The sequence below is a fragment of the Ornithorhynchus anatinus genome, chromosome 7 (assembly GCF_004115215.2).
Source record: "Ornithorhynchus anatinus isolate Pmale09 chromosome 7, mOrnAna1.pri.v4, whole genome shotgun sequence".
Taxonomy (NCBI): Eukaryota; Metazoa; Chordata; class Mammalia; order Monotremata; family Ornithorhynchidae; genus Ornithorhynchus; species Ornithorhynchus anatinus.
This window is the reverse complement of record NC_041734.1, coordinates 16,439,307-16,455,815: the sequence shown is the minus strand read 5'-3', so window position 1 is coordinate 16,455,815 and position 16,509 is coordinate 16,439,307. Positions and strand designations below refer to the sequence as shown.

General features: G+C 40.8%; 1 protein-coding gene across 2 annotated transcripts in view; it reads right to left on the bottom strand.

Moving 5' to 3' along the window:
• Positions 1 to 1,163: 1,163 nt before the first annotated feature.
• LOC100084968 (desmocollin-2) overlaps positions 1,164 to 16,509 on the bottom strand; it is a 31,555-nt gene continuing 16,209 nt past the window's right edge. Inside the window, exons 8-17 of one of the 2 annotated variants that reach the window (XM_029069736.2) lie at positions 15,869 to 16,003; positions 14,292 to 14,477; positions 12,980 to 13,239; positions 11,348 to 11,490; positions 9,405 to 9,626; positions 7,460 to 7,696; positions 5,588 to 5,712; positions 4,263 to 4,574; positions 3,628 to 3,673; positions 3,457 to 3,547 (exon numbers count right to left, since the gene is read on the bottom strand). In XM_029069736.2, coding sequence (XP_028925569.1) covers positions 3,638 to 3,673; positions 4,263 to 4,574; positions 5,588 to 5,712; positions 7,460 to 7,696; positions 9,405 to 9,626; positions 11,348 to 11,490; positions 12,980 to 13,239; positions 14,292 to 14,477; positions 15,869 to 16,003 — 1,656 coding nt within the window. In that variant the 3' untranslated portion in view covers positions 3,457 to 3,547; positions 3,628 to 3,637. Of the gene's footprint in view, positions 3,548 to 3,627; positions 3,674 to 4,262; positions 4,575 to 5,587; positions 5,713 to 7,459; positions 7,697 to 9,404; positions 9,627 to 11,347; positions 11,491 to 12,979; positions 13,240 to 14,291; positions 14,478 to 15,868; positions 16,004 to 16,509 lie in introns of both variants that reach the window. The other variant, XM_029069735.2, reaches the window with a different exon arrangement.

Genomic DNA, 16,509 nt, shown 5'->3' with positions numbered 1-16,509 from the left:
CATTGAAGACTTGTTTTCACAACTCACACCACCTGGAACTAATTTGCCTAACTTTGCCTAGTCACTGAAGTGAAATGCATATTTTGAATTGCTGTATGTTTTCAAAATATACATATTTTCAAGCATAATAATAATAATGATGTTGGTACTTGTTAAGCGCTTACTATATGCAGAGCACTGTTCTAAGCGCTGGCATAGATACAGGTTAATCAGGTTGTCCCACGTGAGGCTCACAGTCTTAAACCCCATTTTACAGATGAGGGAACTGAGGCACAGAGAAGTTAAGTGACTTGCCCACAGTCACACAGCTGACAAGTAGCAGAGCTGGGATTCAAACCCATGACCTCTGACTCCCAAGCCCGTGCTCTTTCCACTGAGCCACGCTGCTTCCCTAATATTAATGGACTCCATTGGAGCCAATGAAATGCAACTGCTTTAAGTTTTCTAAGAACACACTCGTAGATTCCAAAATCTTGAAAGAACCTTGAGAGATCTTCTGATCCAGGCCCTGTCTTCAGGCAAGTAAATGATGAAACCCCTCACTCCGAAGACAGAGGAGTGACTATCCTTTCGACAAGCAACCCCAGGGATGGAGATTCAACTATCTGGAGCATAGGCCTGGGAACCAGAGGACCTGCGTTCTGATCCTGATCCACCACTTGTCTGATGTGTGACCTTGGGTAAGTCATTTAACTTCTTTCTGCCTCAATTACCTCATCTGTAAAATGGGGATTAAAGATGTGTGTCCCATGTGGGACACGGACTGGGTGCAACCTGATTATCTTGTTTCTACCCAGCGCTCAGAACAGTGCCTGGCACATAGTAAGCACTTGACAAATACCATAAGAAAATAGTCTATTTTGAGGTTTCATCACCTTGAAGAAAAAAAATGGATTTTATGTTCAACCAAAATCTCTTCTGCTTTCTTCTGTTCTAGCCTCCAGGGAATCAAACTCCCTGACAGACAAGAGATTTGGGTGTTGGAAGTATTCAGTGGGAATTGCCAATTTGGAAAGGTCCATAGGTCTGATGGCATTTTCTTGATTTTTTCTTTTTCTTAAGGTCTTCCATTTACCTTAAAAAGTCTTCTGAAAATATGAGAAAAAAGTTAAAAGAAACTTCTCAATTCAAATATCAATGGTCGAGAAAAATAAACTCCAAAAGACATTTGGGCATTTTTATTAATACTAGTGCCATAAACATTTTGTATTCACTTGACTAAATCCACATTTAGAATATTTTGAATATTACAGAGGTCTGCGACCACAAGGATGATACTGTATTCAGTCCATATTGAACCAGTAAAAGAATTGAAGATTATTTTACAGAGATAATAGATTGTCTCCTACCTAAAGATTCTACTCAATAAAGGTTATTACTCTTGTTTTACAATGGAAGGAGGAATGCACTCCTTCAGTCTATAATTTGGGTAGATTAAGCAGAAATTATTGGCCATATTCTGGTTTTGAATGGAACAGACTTCCAATTGATCGAGCACATACTGTGTGGAAGGTGCCTGGGAACATACAGCATAAGTAGAAAATACAGTTCCCACCCTCAAGGAGCTTACAATCAAATGCTGTTGAAAATAATATAACTACAGATTAAAGACAGGAAAATATAGAGAAACACTGTTAAGTCTGGTGAAAGAAAAATATATAGCTTCTTTAAGTATATGGAAGTATTTTGTTTTCAAACAGTTTCAAAAAAAAGACAAAACTATGACTTTTTTAACATTTGTTTTTGGTTCTGGTCTCTTGCAACTTTCCCTGAAACAGACAGGAGACAAATAGTCCCCCCCCATTAAGATATGGAAGGTGATTTACATAACACACACCTGAACATACAGTCATTACATAGTCTACAATACTAACATTTACAAGAAATGAAAACTAAATGAGCTTTACTTGTACCTGAGCAAAACCCCAAGAGGAGATGATAAAAATACTCCATTTAGAAAATGCTTTAGGGCTGTTTGCTTTTATTCAACTTATTTGTTGCTATTCTTCCCTCAGTACAGGACAGACACAAGAATCTTTTCCCAGGGACAGGGATGATACTCTTTAAAATGGTCAGAATGGTGAGTGCCTAGAGAAGAAAATTTTTGGATGAACTGACGAAAGCAGGCATGACACAATCATTGATTAACTGGAGCACAAAATGATGGAAAAATAAGTTCATGCTCTTCATCCAATCCAAGGATTTGCTTTCATGCCCAGTCTGAATTTTTCACTGCAGGAGAAGTGCCTAAACCCACAGCCAACCCTAAACTTTTCTTCTAATTGGAAAACTTGACAAATTTCTACATTTCTTAAACTAACCCATCAGAAACCCAACTTTCCCTTTAGCAGAGGGCAAACATATACACAACAGAAACAACAGAATTTGAATTCAAAAGATCTCATCAACTCTTGACATCTAAGTTTAATTCTTAGCTCTTCTTAAATGTAGTATTTATAAACTACATCTTTGAATCTGGTGTGTTTGGAAGCTAATATCCAGAAAGAAGAGATAAAAACTAAGAAAATGATATTCTCCACTATATTTATAGCTATATACACATCTTGGGTTTTGTTCCCCAATCCCAACTCCTTTTTTATAATGTGATTTTTAACCAATATATAAAGCTAACTCTAATGAAAGCATTGAGTAACTTTATTTCTGTAATTTTCATAGCAAAATTAAAGGCTCTTAATTCCCAACTCATATAACAAAACAGCCACCAAGGCATAAGAAGCACAATTGCAAAATTACATTAATTTCCACAGTGACAAATACTTTTTCATAAAACAGAAAAACAAAATTCAAATAAAAAAATAGGTTATTTTTTCTTCAGAATTCAGCCTTTCATGGTGAAAGAGTAGATGCCATTTGGACCGAATAGTTTAAGTAAAATAGGACAGCGCTTGGCATGTAAGGATATTTATATGAAAACCACCAAGTACAAAAAAGAAGTATTTCTAAACATGTGCTTTGGAAGCCTACATTTTAATACCAAAGTTGGCCAAAAGGCAAAATGTAGTTTCAGTGCAATATTGTTTAGGGTCATAATCCCCCTAATGCAGCCTTAGAAACAACCACTCACCAAGGGCAAATAGTTTTTCCTAGGTGAGTAGTGAAAGATAGATCATCACTCATTTCCCTACTTGAGACATTCCAGGGAAGGGTAGGCTGATAAACCACACTTATTGCTCCCGTATTAACGTGTATTTCCACAAAACCGCTCCCCTTACAAAAAAGATGAAAGAACAGGCCATGTTCCAGCTTATAAAGAGTCCCCCCCAGCTTAGAAACCTCCAAAAAAAATCTGACAAAGCCATTTACAGTTTTAGCACCACCATGGTCATGGTTATCTCTTTATGCATGCTTCTGCTAATGTCCTAAATTTGGGTTCCAGATGGTCTAAAAACTCAAGCCCCTCCTCTTCCGGACGATCACTGCAACAGCCTACAGAACCAGCGGCGCTTCCTTTTCCTTCATAGTTATATGAAAGGACGTAGTCTTGAGCATGCTTATGTTCCTCGTCCTGATTACACAGATTCACCTTCTGCAGAGGAAAAGAACACACTGTATTATTTTTTTTAAAACACCAAACATATTAACAGGAAAATAATTTCTTTGATTTACCTTTCATTGTTTAATTTTTAATCAGAGTGTGTCCTCTAATGGATTCCTACATACAAAAAATGCACATGATTGGTCTATATCATCATACTACAGAAGTACTTAGCACATTTCTAGTAATGACACATGAAATAAAACATATACATATTATGGGTATATACATTCACAGATAACATCATTTTAAAAATTCAGTTTCCCCCAGAAAATCATAATGGGATCTATCCATAAATTTATACATACACCTAGGAGGGATCTGAGCTGAGATTAGCATATTATGAGTGAATACCAGAGCACAAGCAGCCAAACTGAGCAACAGGATAACGTCAGAAAAACAGAGAGAGTAACTTACATATAACCAGTGCAGTAACGGCAACCAAATGAGGGAAACCAAAATGAGGGGACTCCAGGGCAAAGAAAACTATGTTGGCTGAGTTAATTTTCACTTCAACTAAATATGCTGATTTAAACCTAAAGCTGCTCAAAAAAGAACACAACTACTCAGTGGAGAGCATGGAGTAACAGTTTTAGAAAAGGCTACGTGGTTTGAACTTATGGCTTACAAATCCAATTCACATGGTTTAAATTTGTTTTGAAAATGGCATTGTGCTATCCGCCTGGGCTCCATCCAGGAAACTTACTTCACCCAATCGTGGCTGTGTGTAACTCTGCCAATCCGAATAGGTGTATCTGCAGTTGTCCGTCTCAACCTGTCCTCCCCGGCATGAATCCAAGGTGTGATGACCACCCTGGCATGAATCCAGGGTCTGGTGCCCTCCCCGGCACGAATCCAGGGTCTGGTGACACCCCCGGCATGAATCCAGGGTCTGGTGACCTCCTTTCACCATCTCGAAGCACTCCTGTCCCCCGTTCTTCACAGCTGGTCCCAGGGTACCCCCACAGACATGTCCACAGGTGTTCGTGGCTTGGGTGGAAAATCCATTTGTGGAACACTGAGAGAAGACAGAGCAGGAGGCAGGGGAGACCAGAGAAACAGTTGATACAAGAAACCATTTTATTTTGCTCCCCCCTTCCTTCTTCATATTTCATCTCTACCCTTAGGACTTAAACTGGGAGAACATTTGCCTGTGGCCCATATGGTGGCTCAGAAATCCAAAAGAGGGAACTGGAAGGGACCCCTGTTGCTTTTGGAGCAAAAAGTGCTCCATTTAGAGGGAGTATGAGATGAAAAACATCCTCCAAAACAGCATCAGCCACGCATCTCTCAAATCTCTAGAGGAGGCTCCACAACGAGCAGTGGGAAGGCATTCTAGAGGATGGTAACTCACAGCCTTCAGAAAGCCCAAAATGTTCTTGCTGCAGATCAAGCTAGTGGACCCACCATCAGTGAGAAATCTGACTGGCTCCCTGACACTCAGTCAGTCAATCATATTTATTGAGCACTTGGGGAGTACAATATAACAATAAACAGACATATTCCCTGCCCACAATGTGCTTACAGTGTAGATGGGGAGAGACATTAATAGAAATAATTAAGTTACAGATATGGATGTAAGTGCTAGGGGGCTGGGCAAGAGGATGAAATAAAGGAGCAAGCCAGGGCGATGCAAAAGGGAGTGGGAAAAGAGGAAAGGAGGGCTTAGTCAGGGAAACCCTCCTGGAAGAGATGTGCCTTCAATAAGGTTTTGAAGGGGAGGAGAGTAATTGTCGGATATGAAGAGTGAGGGCATTCAAGGCCAGAGGCAGGACATGGGCAAGAGGTTAGGGGACCTCTTATGTAATAGATTCTAGGTTGATGATCACAGACTCTCTTCAAGCACTTAGTACAGTGCTCTGCACATAGTAAGCGCTCAATAAATACTATTGAATGAATGAATACCTGGATACTGCTTGCCATCTTCTACTGGCGTGGCAACATTTGGAGACATTTGAAAGTCCATGAAAGGCAGTGCCAATATGGCTAGTTACATGGAGAAGTTAATTTTTCATATGACAAGCTACTTACCACTCTATCATCTCCAGGAGCTTCGGTATTGGATATGATCAAATTCTGCTGAGCTAAGTCATCAGGGAAAGTTTTGACATCTTTTTTTGAGCCAGCAGCCCCACAGATTAATGTGAACAGGATGCCTGAAGAAGAAAAAGACCAGTTGGAGTTTAACAAAAAATGTGTATGCTTGTGAGTTGGCTCACATGCCTGTTGATGTCTTCCTTCTCAGTTACCGAGCAAAGCAAATATATTCCTGTTAAAAAACCTTGAACCCCCACTTATTTAGCCCCAGCTGAAACAATCTTGCTTTCAGTCAGTGGAGAGGAGTTCTGTACTTTGAATCAAGTTGCGATGTTTCAGACACCCAAAGTCATCATTGTTCCCCAAGAGACTGTGATGTCAGGCATGGTTGACTGGGCTAGATGACTCTCTGATTTTGCTGTTGGGAAAGGTACAAAGTGAGTTACCCCATCTGCTCCTATTTCTGACCTGTTGATAGTATGTTGCTGTTCCCTAGTAGGATACAGGCCTTTTTGATTTTTAAAACTGTAATTAGACACACCTCCTGTAATTAGGATTTGGATTATCAGATTGATAAATGGGGCCCTTGATTTTTCTGTTTTTCTGGGCAGGAGTGGGATACCGGAACAACACTGGAGCACGTAAGGAAAGCTGGATAAGCAGGCTGCCAATCAGGCACTGAAGTGGGACAAGTGTCATGGGTCTCCAAACTCTCGGACTTGTCTGCACAGGGCAATCCTCACAGATATTTGTATGGCATTGGAGTTTTGTTTTTTCTTATATGGTATTTGTTAAGCACTTACAGTGTGCCAGACATTGTTCTAAGCACTGGGGTAGATACAAGTTAATCAGGTGAGCCCACATGGGGCTCACAGTCTTCATTCCCATTCTATAGATGAGGTAACTGGGACACAGAGAAGGGAAGTAACTTGCCTAAAGGTTACACAGTGGACAGGTGGCACGGCTGGGATTAGAACCCAGACTCTTCTGACTCCCAGGCCCATGCTCTAGCCCCTAGGCCACACTGCTTCTCTTGTTTTGTCTTGTGTAGATTCTGCTCACAAATCTTGTGGCCTGATGGAAAGAGCCTGGGTTTGGGAGGCAAAGGATCTGGTTTCTAATAAGAATAAGAATAATAATAATTGTGGTTGGGTGCTTACTTTGTTACAGGCACTGTACTAAGCACTGGTGTAGATACACAGTAATTGAGTTAGACATAGTCCCTGTCCCACACTGGGCTCACAGTCTTAAGCCCCATTTTACAGATGAGGTAACTGAGGCACAGAGAAGTTAACTGACTTACCTAAGGTCACACAGCAGATAAGTAGTGGAGTCAGGATTAGAATCCAGGTCCTTCTAATTCCCAGGCCCATGCTCTATCCACACTGCTTCCCTACTGCCTGCCTGGTATGTAACCTTGGGCAGTCATTTAACTGTGCTTCAGTTTCCTCATCTGTAAAATAGGGGTTCAATACACTACAGTGCTTGGCACATAGTAAAACCTTGACAAATACCACAATTACTATTAATTATTATTATCAGGACAGCTCTGAGAGAGAAGAGCAGCAGAGCTAGAGTGTAAGCTCAAGGGAAGGGCTAACCTTATTGTACTCTTTCAAGCGGCCTGTGCTCTGTGCACAGAGCGAGCACTCAGTCTAAATGACTGATTGAATGATTGATTGTGCCAGTCTCTGAGGAGAAAGCCAGGAAGAAGGGAAAAAAACTGTGACAGGGATAGAAGCAGGTGAGGGTATTTCGCCTCATCAACCAAGTCAGACCTATGTTCAGATACATGATTTTCTGACTAATTCCTGTATGTTACACTGAAAGGCAGCAGCTGAACTTTAAGGAAACAAACAGACTCACAGCCTAACAGGGCTGCTCCCAGGATCATGGCAAGAATGGCCCATTTTCCGAGTTTTGCAACTACGCCGTTCCCTGTATTGATGTCACGGTCTGTACATTCGCCCACAGTCACACAGTTACACAGATTAACTTTGATGGTGTTGGTTGACGCCAGCCCGAGCCTGTCCTTGACAACTATGGGCACGATGTAAGATCCGAATGGAGGATCGTTCCGATGTCTGAGACGGGCAGCCGTGTCTGAAAACAATCAAGCGCCAAAGTAAGTTTCCATTGCACTTTCCCAATCCTCAATCTGAGGCCTCAGCCTGATACCGTATCTCATGTAACTCATATTGAAATGGTCTAAAAACTCCAATCAGGGGCTCTTCCCCCCTGCCTATTTATTTCATCTCTGTCCTTCACAAGCCTCCTTCTCCAGTAGTCATAGAAATAGTATTTATTGAATGCTCACTGGCTGTAATTCACTAGATTAATCTCTTGGGAGCTGAGGAAGTGATCCAGGAAATATTCCCTGATTAATCCCCTTACCTTTCTGGGTATGGAATTCTCTTAGCCCTCTTATGCACTTGTTTATTTATTAGTGATTGTCTTATACATGTCTACCAGGTTCCATCTACTCAGCCTCTTTTAACTCTTATTTTCCCAGATTATAACTTTTCTTTCCCATTAGAAAGCACTATAGAAAAATAAAACCACTGTTTAAATTCAAGGAATCTAGGTACTATTATTATTGTCCTTATCATTCTAAGTACTCCTTTATCTAGTACTATTTATGTCTGCCTGTAAAATGATGCTGGTTTCATAAAAACAATTTTTATTTTTTCCTCCATTGTATTGCCACACTTGGTCGTACCAAAAAAACCCCACATCCTGCAGAAATGCTTTTAAAAAATTTTGATTGGAAGTTCAAAATTCTGCCTGCTTGCTGGTTGGCAGAGACTTTATTTGGCTGGCTTTGTGGGTCAAAGGGAATTTTTTTCCCTTTTCTTCACCTCACAGACCTTTCAGTAATACCACTGGGCTGTTAGATCAGTTCCTACGTTCTGAGTTTGGGGAGGAAAATCAGTCATCAGGTTTAGCTGGGAGATAGCTTTCCTGACCATCCCTCTCTAACTCTGGCTTTGAACTTTAGGGAAATTTTGATTCTGGGCTACTGAGGGCAGGATCAGGCCCCCTTGAGGGGAGTCCATGGGAACTGGACTCAGGGGTGTCCAGCCCTCCAAGAGACCTTCCTGCCTAGCCCTTATTTCCCCTTCTCCCTCTCTCTTCTGTGTTACCACAGCACTTGGATTTGCACCCTTTAGCGTGGCTCACTGGAAAGAGCCCGGGCTTTGGAATCAGAGGTTATGGGTTCGAACCCCGGCTCTGCCACTTGTCAGCTGTGTGACTTTGGGCAAGTCACTTAACTTCTCGGTGCCTCAGTTACCTCATCTGTAAAATGGGGATTAAGACTGTGAGCCCCACGTGGGATAACCTGATTCCCCTGTGTCTACCCCAGCGCTTAGAACAGTGCTCGGCACATAGTAAGCGCTTAACAAATACATTATTACCCTTTATTCACTCCTCCCTCAGCTCCACAAGTACTTATGTACATATCCATAGTTTGTTTATTTTAAAGTCTGTCTCCCCTTTTAGACTAAACTTGTTGTGGACTGGGAATGTGTCTACCTACTCTGTTATGCTGTATTCTCCCAAGCACTGAGTACAGTGCTCGGCACATGGTAAGCACTCAGCAAATATAACTCATTGATTGAGCTGGTCCATTACAGCAGGTCGCCTGGTTGGATCAAGTCCACCAATTGGGCCCTGTAGCATGTGCTGCACTGATTGATTAATCAATCAGTCAATCGTATTTATTGAGCACTTACTGTGTGCAGAGTACCATTCAATATGACAGAGGTGATAGACACGTTACCTGCCCACACGAAGCCGTGTGACTACATACCATTAATTCTTGTTAAAGACCACATTTTCTGGACATCTGAACCACTCCCCAGAGTGAATTCGAAAGGAGGACCATTGTTCGGTTCATCAGGGTCAATAGCCCAAATCTCAGCAGATCCTAAGCTTGTTTTGCAGATAGTGGCATAAGTTGTAGGGATAATGGGAGCATTGTCATTCACATCTTCAAGGATGACGGCCAAAGTTCCTGTGCAGCTTCTGCCACCTAGAAAATAAGAACGTGAGTTTTCAGTCAACCTTTGCCATTTAACTGTAGCATATGCATTGAGTGGAAATCAAATTGTCCTTTAGGCTAATTCTGCCTCCATAGCAATTGGTCACTTATTGTATGATCATTAGGGAAACAATCTAACAAGTACATGAAATCCAGGATTTCCGAGTTTATTTTTGTCCAAATCTCTCTCCAGCCCCTCAAACAAATATCCAGTCTGATTTCACGTTCTTTCTACCCGGGTTCATTCATACTATCTTTTGTTGTTGCTATTATAGAGGTTGCCTTAGCTTAGGCAACTGCCAACGATTCTGACTGGCACAGAGTTATGGATTCCAGGTGGTGACTGGTGAGAGAAACAGGAGCAGAAGCTACAACAGAAAGAGAGAAGAAAGGCTGAGGAGTAGATCATTTTATGAAGCGCTTAGGAGAGTACAACAGAACTGTACTTTCCCTGCTCACAAGACTGGCTTAGACGGGTAAGGAAATAGGGAAACAGGAGGAAAGAGGACATCTGAAAAAGGGAACAAGGAAGGAAGGAGACAGGGAAAGGGAGTGCCGAGGACACAGGAGTTCTCATAAGGGCAGTGACAGTGTTAGAGGCCTGTAGCAGAGCTGGGACAACCTTGAGAAGACAGGAATTTCTTTCAAGTATTAAATCAGAAACACGGTCGCAGTTCCACCTTTCCTGCTGTGCTCACAATTGTGTGTGAAGAAAAAGGAGATGCTGATATTGCCCACTCTTCTCCTTTTCTGATTTCAGGACTGCATAGTTTTCCCCAAAACACTCACCCTGTTGCCAGATTTTGTGGTTCAACCAGGATTTCCCCTTCCCACCACATTCTAGGCAGCTTCTTCTGCCAGGGGTCTAGAGAAGTTTCTCTTCTCCTTCTCCCTTGCATGTGGGCCTAGCCCAAAGGGAAGTGCATGAGTGTAAAAGTGAACCCAATTTTGCACCAAAAAATGGGCTCTTCTAATGCCCAGGAGATATCTGAAACCTTATTCTTTCCTCTTTTTTTGTAGATTCACTTTACACTGATCCACTTCGCACTTTTTATGGTATTTGTTAAGCGATTATTATGTGTCCAACACCATTCTAAACTCTGGGGTAGGTACAAATTAATTAGGTAGGACGCAGTCCCTGCCCCACATGGGGCTCCCAGTCTAAGAAGGAAGCAGAACAGGTATTCAATCCCCATTTTACAGTTGATGAGACTGAGGCAAAGAGAAATGAAGTGACCTGCCTTAGGTTACACAAAAGAAATGTGTTGGAGCTGGGGTTAGAATTTAGGTCCTTAGGAGTCCCAGGCCCGTGGTCTATCCACTAGGCCATGCTGCTAAAATAAGATAAAACACTAAAATCACCCAAGTTATTTAATAGACCTTCTAAGAACTAGTTTTACTAGTGACAGGAATTTCCTTATATGTTACCAAGTGACTGAAATACTGTTTTTAAAATAAATGAGTGACTGTGGCTATCTGAAACGTTAAGCAAAAGGCTGGGAGATGTAACTTGGGTAGACTGGACAGTGTTTCGGGTCACAAAAACCATAAATATAGGGACAAGGAGCGATACCTTTCTGATATGCTGATTAATTATCCTGCAAGCCTTTAAAGGGGAAAAATAAATGGGTGGTTAAATAATGTACTACATCATTTATTTTGCACATTCCTTAATAAACGACTATACCGTCATTTTTTTACTTGTTACTCACTTTGGTCTTTAGAAAGAACTGTAATATTGTATAGATTGTTTACGATTCCCGGTGCTTCTCTGTCCAGTAATTTAGTAGTGGTAATTGAGCCTGTGTTTTCATCAACCGTGAACCAATGTTTAGGGTCACTTAATCCTTGATACCTGTTCATTACAAATCAAATTTGAATTTAGAAACCGATAAAATAGAATATGCCAAAACAAATTTTGTTAGTGCATAAAGCCTCCAGTGTTATAAATACATGAAATACACTTAAATTCTGGTCTATACCCATTGTTTTAAAAATGGTATTTGTTAAACACTTGCTGTGTGCCAGGTACTATACTAAGCACCAGGGTAGATACAAGATAATCGGGTTGGACACAGTCCCTGTCCCACAAAGGGCTAACAGTCTTAATTCCCATTTTACAGATGAGGTAACTGAGGGACGGAGAAGTTAAGTGACTTGCCCAAGGTCACACAGCAGTAAGTGGCAGAGCTGAGTTTAGAACACAGGTGCTCTGACTCCCAGGCCAATGCTCTTTCCGCTAGGCCACACTGCTTCTCCTACCTCCCTGCTCTAATCCCTGGCCCAATCCACCTCCCTATCACTGCCTCTGACCCTAATTCCAGAGGCCAAAAATGCATTTCCCCTTCTCTCCCCTAATAATAATAAATGTAGTATTCATTAAGCGCTTACGATGTGCCAAGCACTAGGATAGATACCATACAATCAGATCAGACACAGTCCCTGTCCCACATGGAGCTCAGTCTAGAGAGAAGATAGAGCAGATGAAGAAACTGGGGCACAGAGGGGTTAAGTGATTTCCTTAAACTCACACAGCAGGCAACTGAGAGGCCTGGGATTAGAACCCAGGTCCTCTGTCTCCCATGCTCTTTTCAATAGGCTTTTCACTAGGCCATGCTGCTGTGTTACCTGAACAGTAAGTGCTCAGTGAATACCACTGATTGATTAAGTGATTGATTGCTTCTTCTAACATGAGAAGCCACGTGGCCAAGTGGGAAAAGCATGGGCCTGGAGTTAGAAGGTACAGAGTTCTAATACCAGCTCTCCGTGCTTCGATTACCTTATCTGTAAAATGGGGATTAAGACTGTGAGCATCATATGGGACATGGATTTTATCCAACCTGATTATTCATTCATTCATCATTCATTCAATCGTATTTACTGAGCACTTACTGTGTGCAGAGCACTGTACTAAGCACTTGAGAGAGGGCAATAAAACAATAAGCAGAAACATTCCCTGTCCACAATGAGTTTACAGTGAGAAGGGGAGGGTAGGGGGGATTGGCTTGTAACTACTCCGGCGCTTAGTTCAGTTCCTGGCACGTAGTAAGGGCTTTACAAATAATAAAATAAAATAAACCCAACAAAAAAAATCAAAATGTCATTCAGTTCTAAAGCTCAGCCCTTCTACCTTCCCAATTTCCTTCTTTCTTTTCCCCATCTTTCCAGCCTCTCCCATCAAGCAACAATTCGGAGTTGGATCTGAACCAGTCAGTGCTCAGGACAGACTCAGAGGCCTCTTGTAATAATTAATAATCATGGTATTTGTTAAGCGCTTGCTATATTCCAGGAACCATACTAAGAACTGGATCATTTCTAATAAGTAAACATCAAATCACTTGTACCTTATACCAGTGCTGGCTTTGCTTTCCGGGTCCTTAGCGGAATACCCATTGATTCGAGTTCCCACTGGCACATTTTCTTTCACTCGAGTAAACTGCACTGCAGGGACGCATTCGGGTCCTTCATCCTGATTTAGGACATTGACAGTCACCGCAGCAGTGGCCATAGATACTGTTTTAGAGGTGCCATCTCTGAAAAATGGTGCTTCATTGCAGGCACCAACTTGCAGGAGTACCTGGCGGGTTTCTTCATAGTTCAGTGACTGTAAAATCAAGGGTATCTCTCAGATGACGTAAAGACATTTTTCTAGGGACCAAGCGCGTTATCATTCCCGGATAGGAGAAACTAGTGCAAAGACAAGATGGTCTGTAGGGATGAGAAATAAGAGCTGTTCTTCCGGATTCATTCCTGTACATCCCTGTACAACTGGCAAAATGTGTTCACCTTCACTAGGAGGGTCAGAGGTGGGGAACAGCCTCATCCTTGATCACCATAAAAGGAGAGGGGAAAATATCTAGTAAGCATTTGGGGAGTAAAATGAAAAAGCGCTCTGTGATGGCTGTACTACAAGTCCCAGAATTCCATGGGACACCGACCAAGTATCTACTGAGCTCACTCTAGCTTGGATGCCACAATCCCAATGATTTGAATTGAACAAGAGTGGCTGAAGGTCACAGCAAGATACCCTATTTTATGCTGACGTTTTTAGCCAGAATTCTAGTTCCGGGACTTCTGTTTTAAAACTCCAGAAAGTCTACAGAAATCTGCAATGATCCCGCCTCATCTAGGACAGTCAGCCTACTTGTGGGCTTGTGTTCCAAAAGCAACCTAACATTGCCGCATTCATAGAGGGATGGAAGAAGAAGAATCACAAAATTGCAAATGTGAACCTCCGTTGTGTCATAATGTCTGTTCACCCACCCTAATCCTCAATCTCAGGAAGGCTTTATATCTACCACTGTGTCCTCTTTGGAGTGACTTTTTGATTACAAAACAGAAGCCATCCATACTCATGGAAAATATCATTTTCCCAATTAGTCCAAACATTCATATTCTTTTTTCGTTCCATGGACTGGACCATATATTCATCAAATATATTCAAAGTGTTCATCGAATGCTATGGACGTGATCTTTTCCTTCAAAATCAATGGATAATTGTTTCAGTATTAATACACCCGCAAATGTCTACTGAAATCAATAGGCTAACCATGTATTAGTATTCTTCAAGAAGAGTCTACAGGGTTGGGCTACAAAAATACTGTTTGTAGTATACCAAATTGTTGACTTTACAAATTCTGAATTCGTTTTCCTTACCTTAACAACACCTAGAACTCCTTCATTGGTTTTGGGATCTGTCACAATTCTGAAATTTCCATTTTCATTTCCCTTTACAATAGTGTAATTAGCCCTCCAATTGGCAGTGTTAATTAAATCTTTATCCTCGACGGTCATTCTCAAAATTTCCACATTGACTGTGTTTTCTTCTACCGAGGCAGTATACTGAAACAAATAAATGTTTTCTTTAAAATCATGGCATGCTTGCTGCATTAAAGATGGGCATGTTCTTTTTTCCCCCACTCCCAAACCAGTGGCTCTTCCATTCATTATGTTCAAAGATAATTTAAAAGCATGAGTCCAAATTCGTTTCTTGACACTGAACTCTAAGAAAGGCAGAATGGAGGACCTAAAATCATATCACTTGTATAGGAAGTGTGCTGGGGAGAAGTTTTAATCAAAATGCTATAGAAGTGAATCTTTCCTTTCTAAATTAATGGATAATTGCTTCAGCATTACTTGATATAGCTGGAAATGGATATTGAAATCAATAGGTTAACCATGTATTGTGTACTTTTCAAGAAGAGATCTACAGAGTTGAGTTACAGATACTGTTTGGATGGCACCATTAATACTGCACAATAATCTACTTGTGCATTCTTTTCTCCCTAAATGCATAACTCCCTTCTAACCACCAAGAAAATCTAGTTCTGGGATCTGGGAGTTAGGTTGTTTTTTAAAAAAGTTACTTCCAATCTGCATGGTAAAACACTTTCCCAAATTAGAATGAAATGGAGACTACTGTTCTCAAAATCCAAATTGATTCACCACAACCCAAGGGTGGCATTAAGGGTTTTTTTTCAGTTTTTAGGGAAAACCTCCATTTTACGGAGTGCCCAGGTGCAAATAGATAATGACAAAGTAAGGAATATGCAATGAGCCAATGAAATGAGGATTGACTAAAGAATTGGAGGCAGAACCAGAAAAATATTAAATATCCTCTTCCATCTCAAATTATTTTAATTATTTTTGAAAAAGACGAGTATTTTTGTAAATTTATCTTTTGAACTCTCCTTTCTTTTGAAAGCAATACAACACAATTGAAGTTTTTAATTTATCAAATGCTTCCATCTTCACTTTAAAGATTGTATTCATTCATTCGATCTTATTTATTGACAGCATACTGTGTGCAGCACACTGTACTAAGCATTTGGGAAAGAACAATAAAACAATAAACAGATACATTTCCTGCCCACAAGATTATTAAAGCTAAGTTATATAGAAAGTGTTCAAATTGCATATAGTATTTTTCTAGATGAAAGTAAGAATTATTGAAGAAATCTCTCTGGACCCAATCAGTCTGCACAGATCTCATAAACTCTAAAATCCTTATTATTTCAAAATGAAATGTATGAAATTATAAAGGATCATCCTTTTGTTCAGAATTATTTTAGGTTTTAAATCTTATCTGGAAGGGAAGATTAGAAATCAAGGGAAGGGTCAAATTAATATGAACTTTAAAGTCCACTGCCAATCAGAATATTGGATTCAACCCAGAAAACATGAAAGATGGATGTAAGAGTTTCACTTTACAGTTAGCCAGGTCCCATACTTACAGATGATTTGGTGAAAACTGGTGGATTGTCATTCACGTCGCCAATACAAACAACGGTAGTTGCCGTGCTCCACCGACCGAAATGCTGGCCATCCATATCTTGCACTTTCAGTATCATTGTGTATTTGTCTAGCCTCTGAAAACAGAGTGAAGAGTTGATAGTGGACCTGAAGAAGGCAGCCTTTGATCTGAAGGCTGAAACTTCTTCTAAACAACTTCATATTTGTGTTTCCCTGTTAGCCTGAGTCGCTTTAAATCAAGCTCATTTTCCTTGTTGTAGAAATCACATTATTAAATGCTTACTGTTTGCAGAGACTGTATTTAAGTGCTGGGAATTAATAAACAGGTAAAAATTAGACCCGATCCCTTGTCCAGTGATCTGGAGAACTTTTCCCCCTCCATGTATTAACTTAGAATAGGTTATATAGTTTCTCAAGGAGGAAAATGATCATCTTGGACCTCAAAAATGAGAATCATGGCCTAGTAGAATGAGCACAGGACTAGAAGTCAAGAGACCTGGGTTCTAACCATGACTCTGCCACTTACACAGCGTGAGTTGGAGCAAGTCACAACTTCTCTGTGTCTCGTTTCCCTTATCTGCAAATGAGGATAAGTATCTGTACATGCTCTTTAGACTATGAA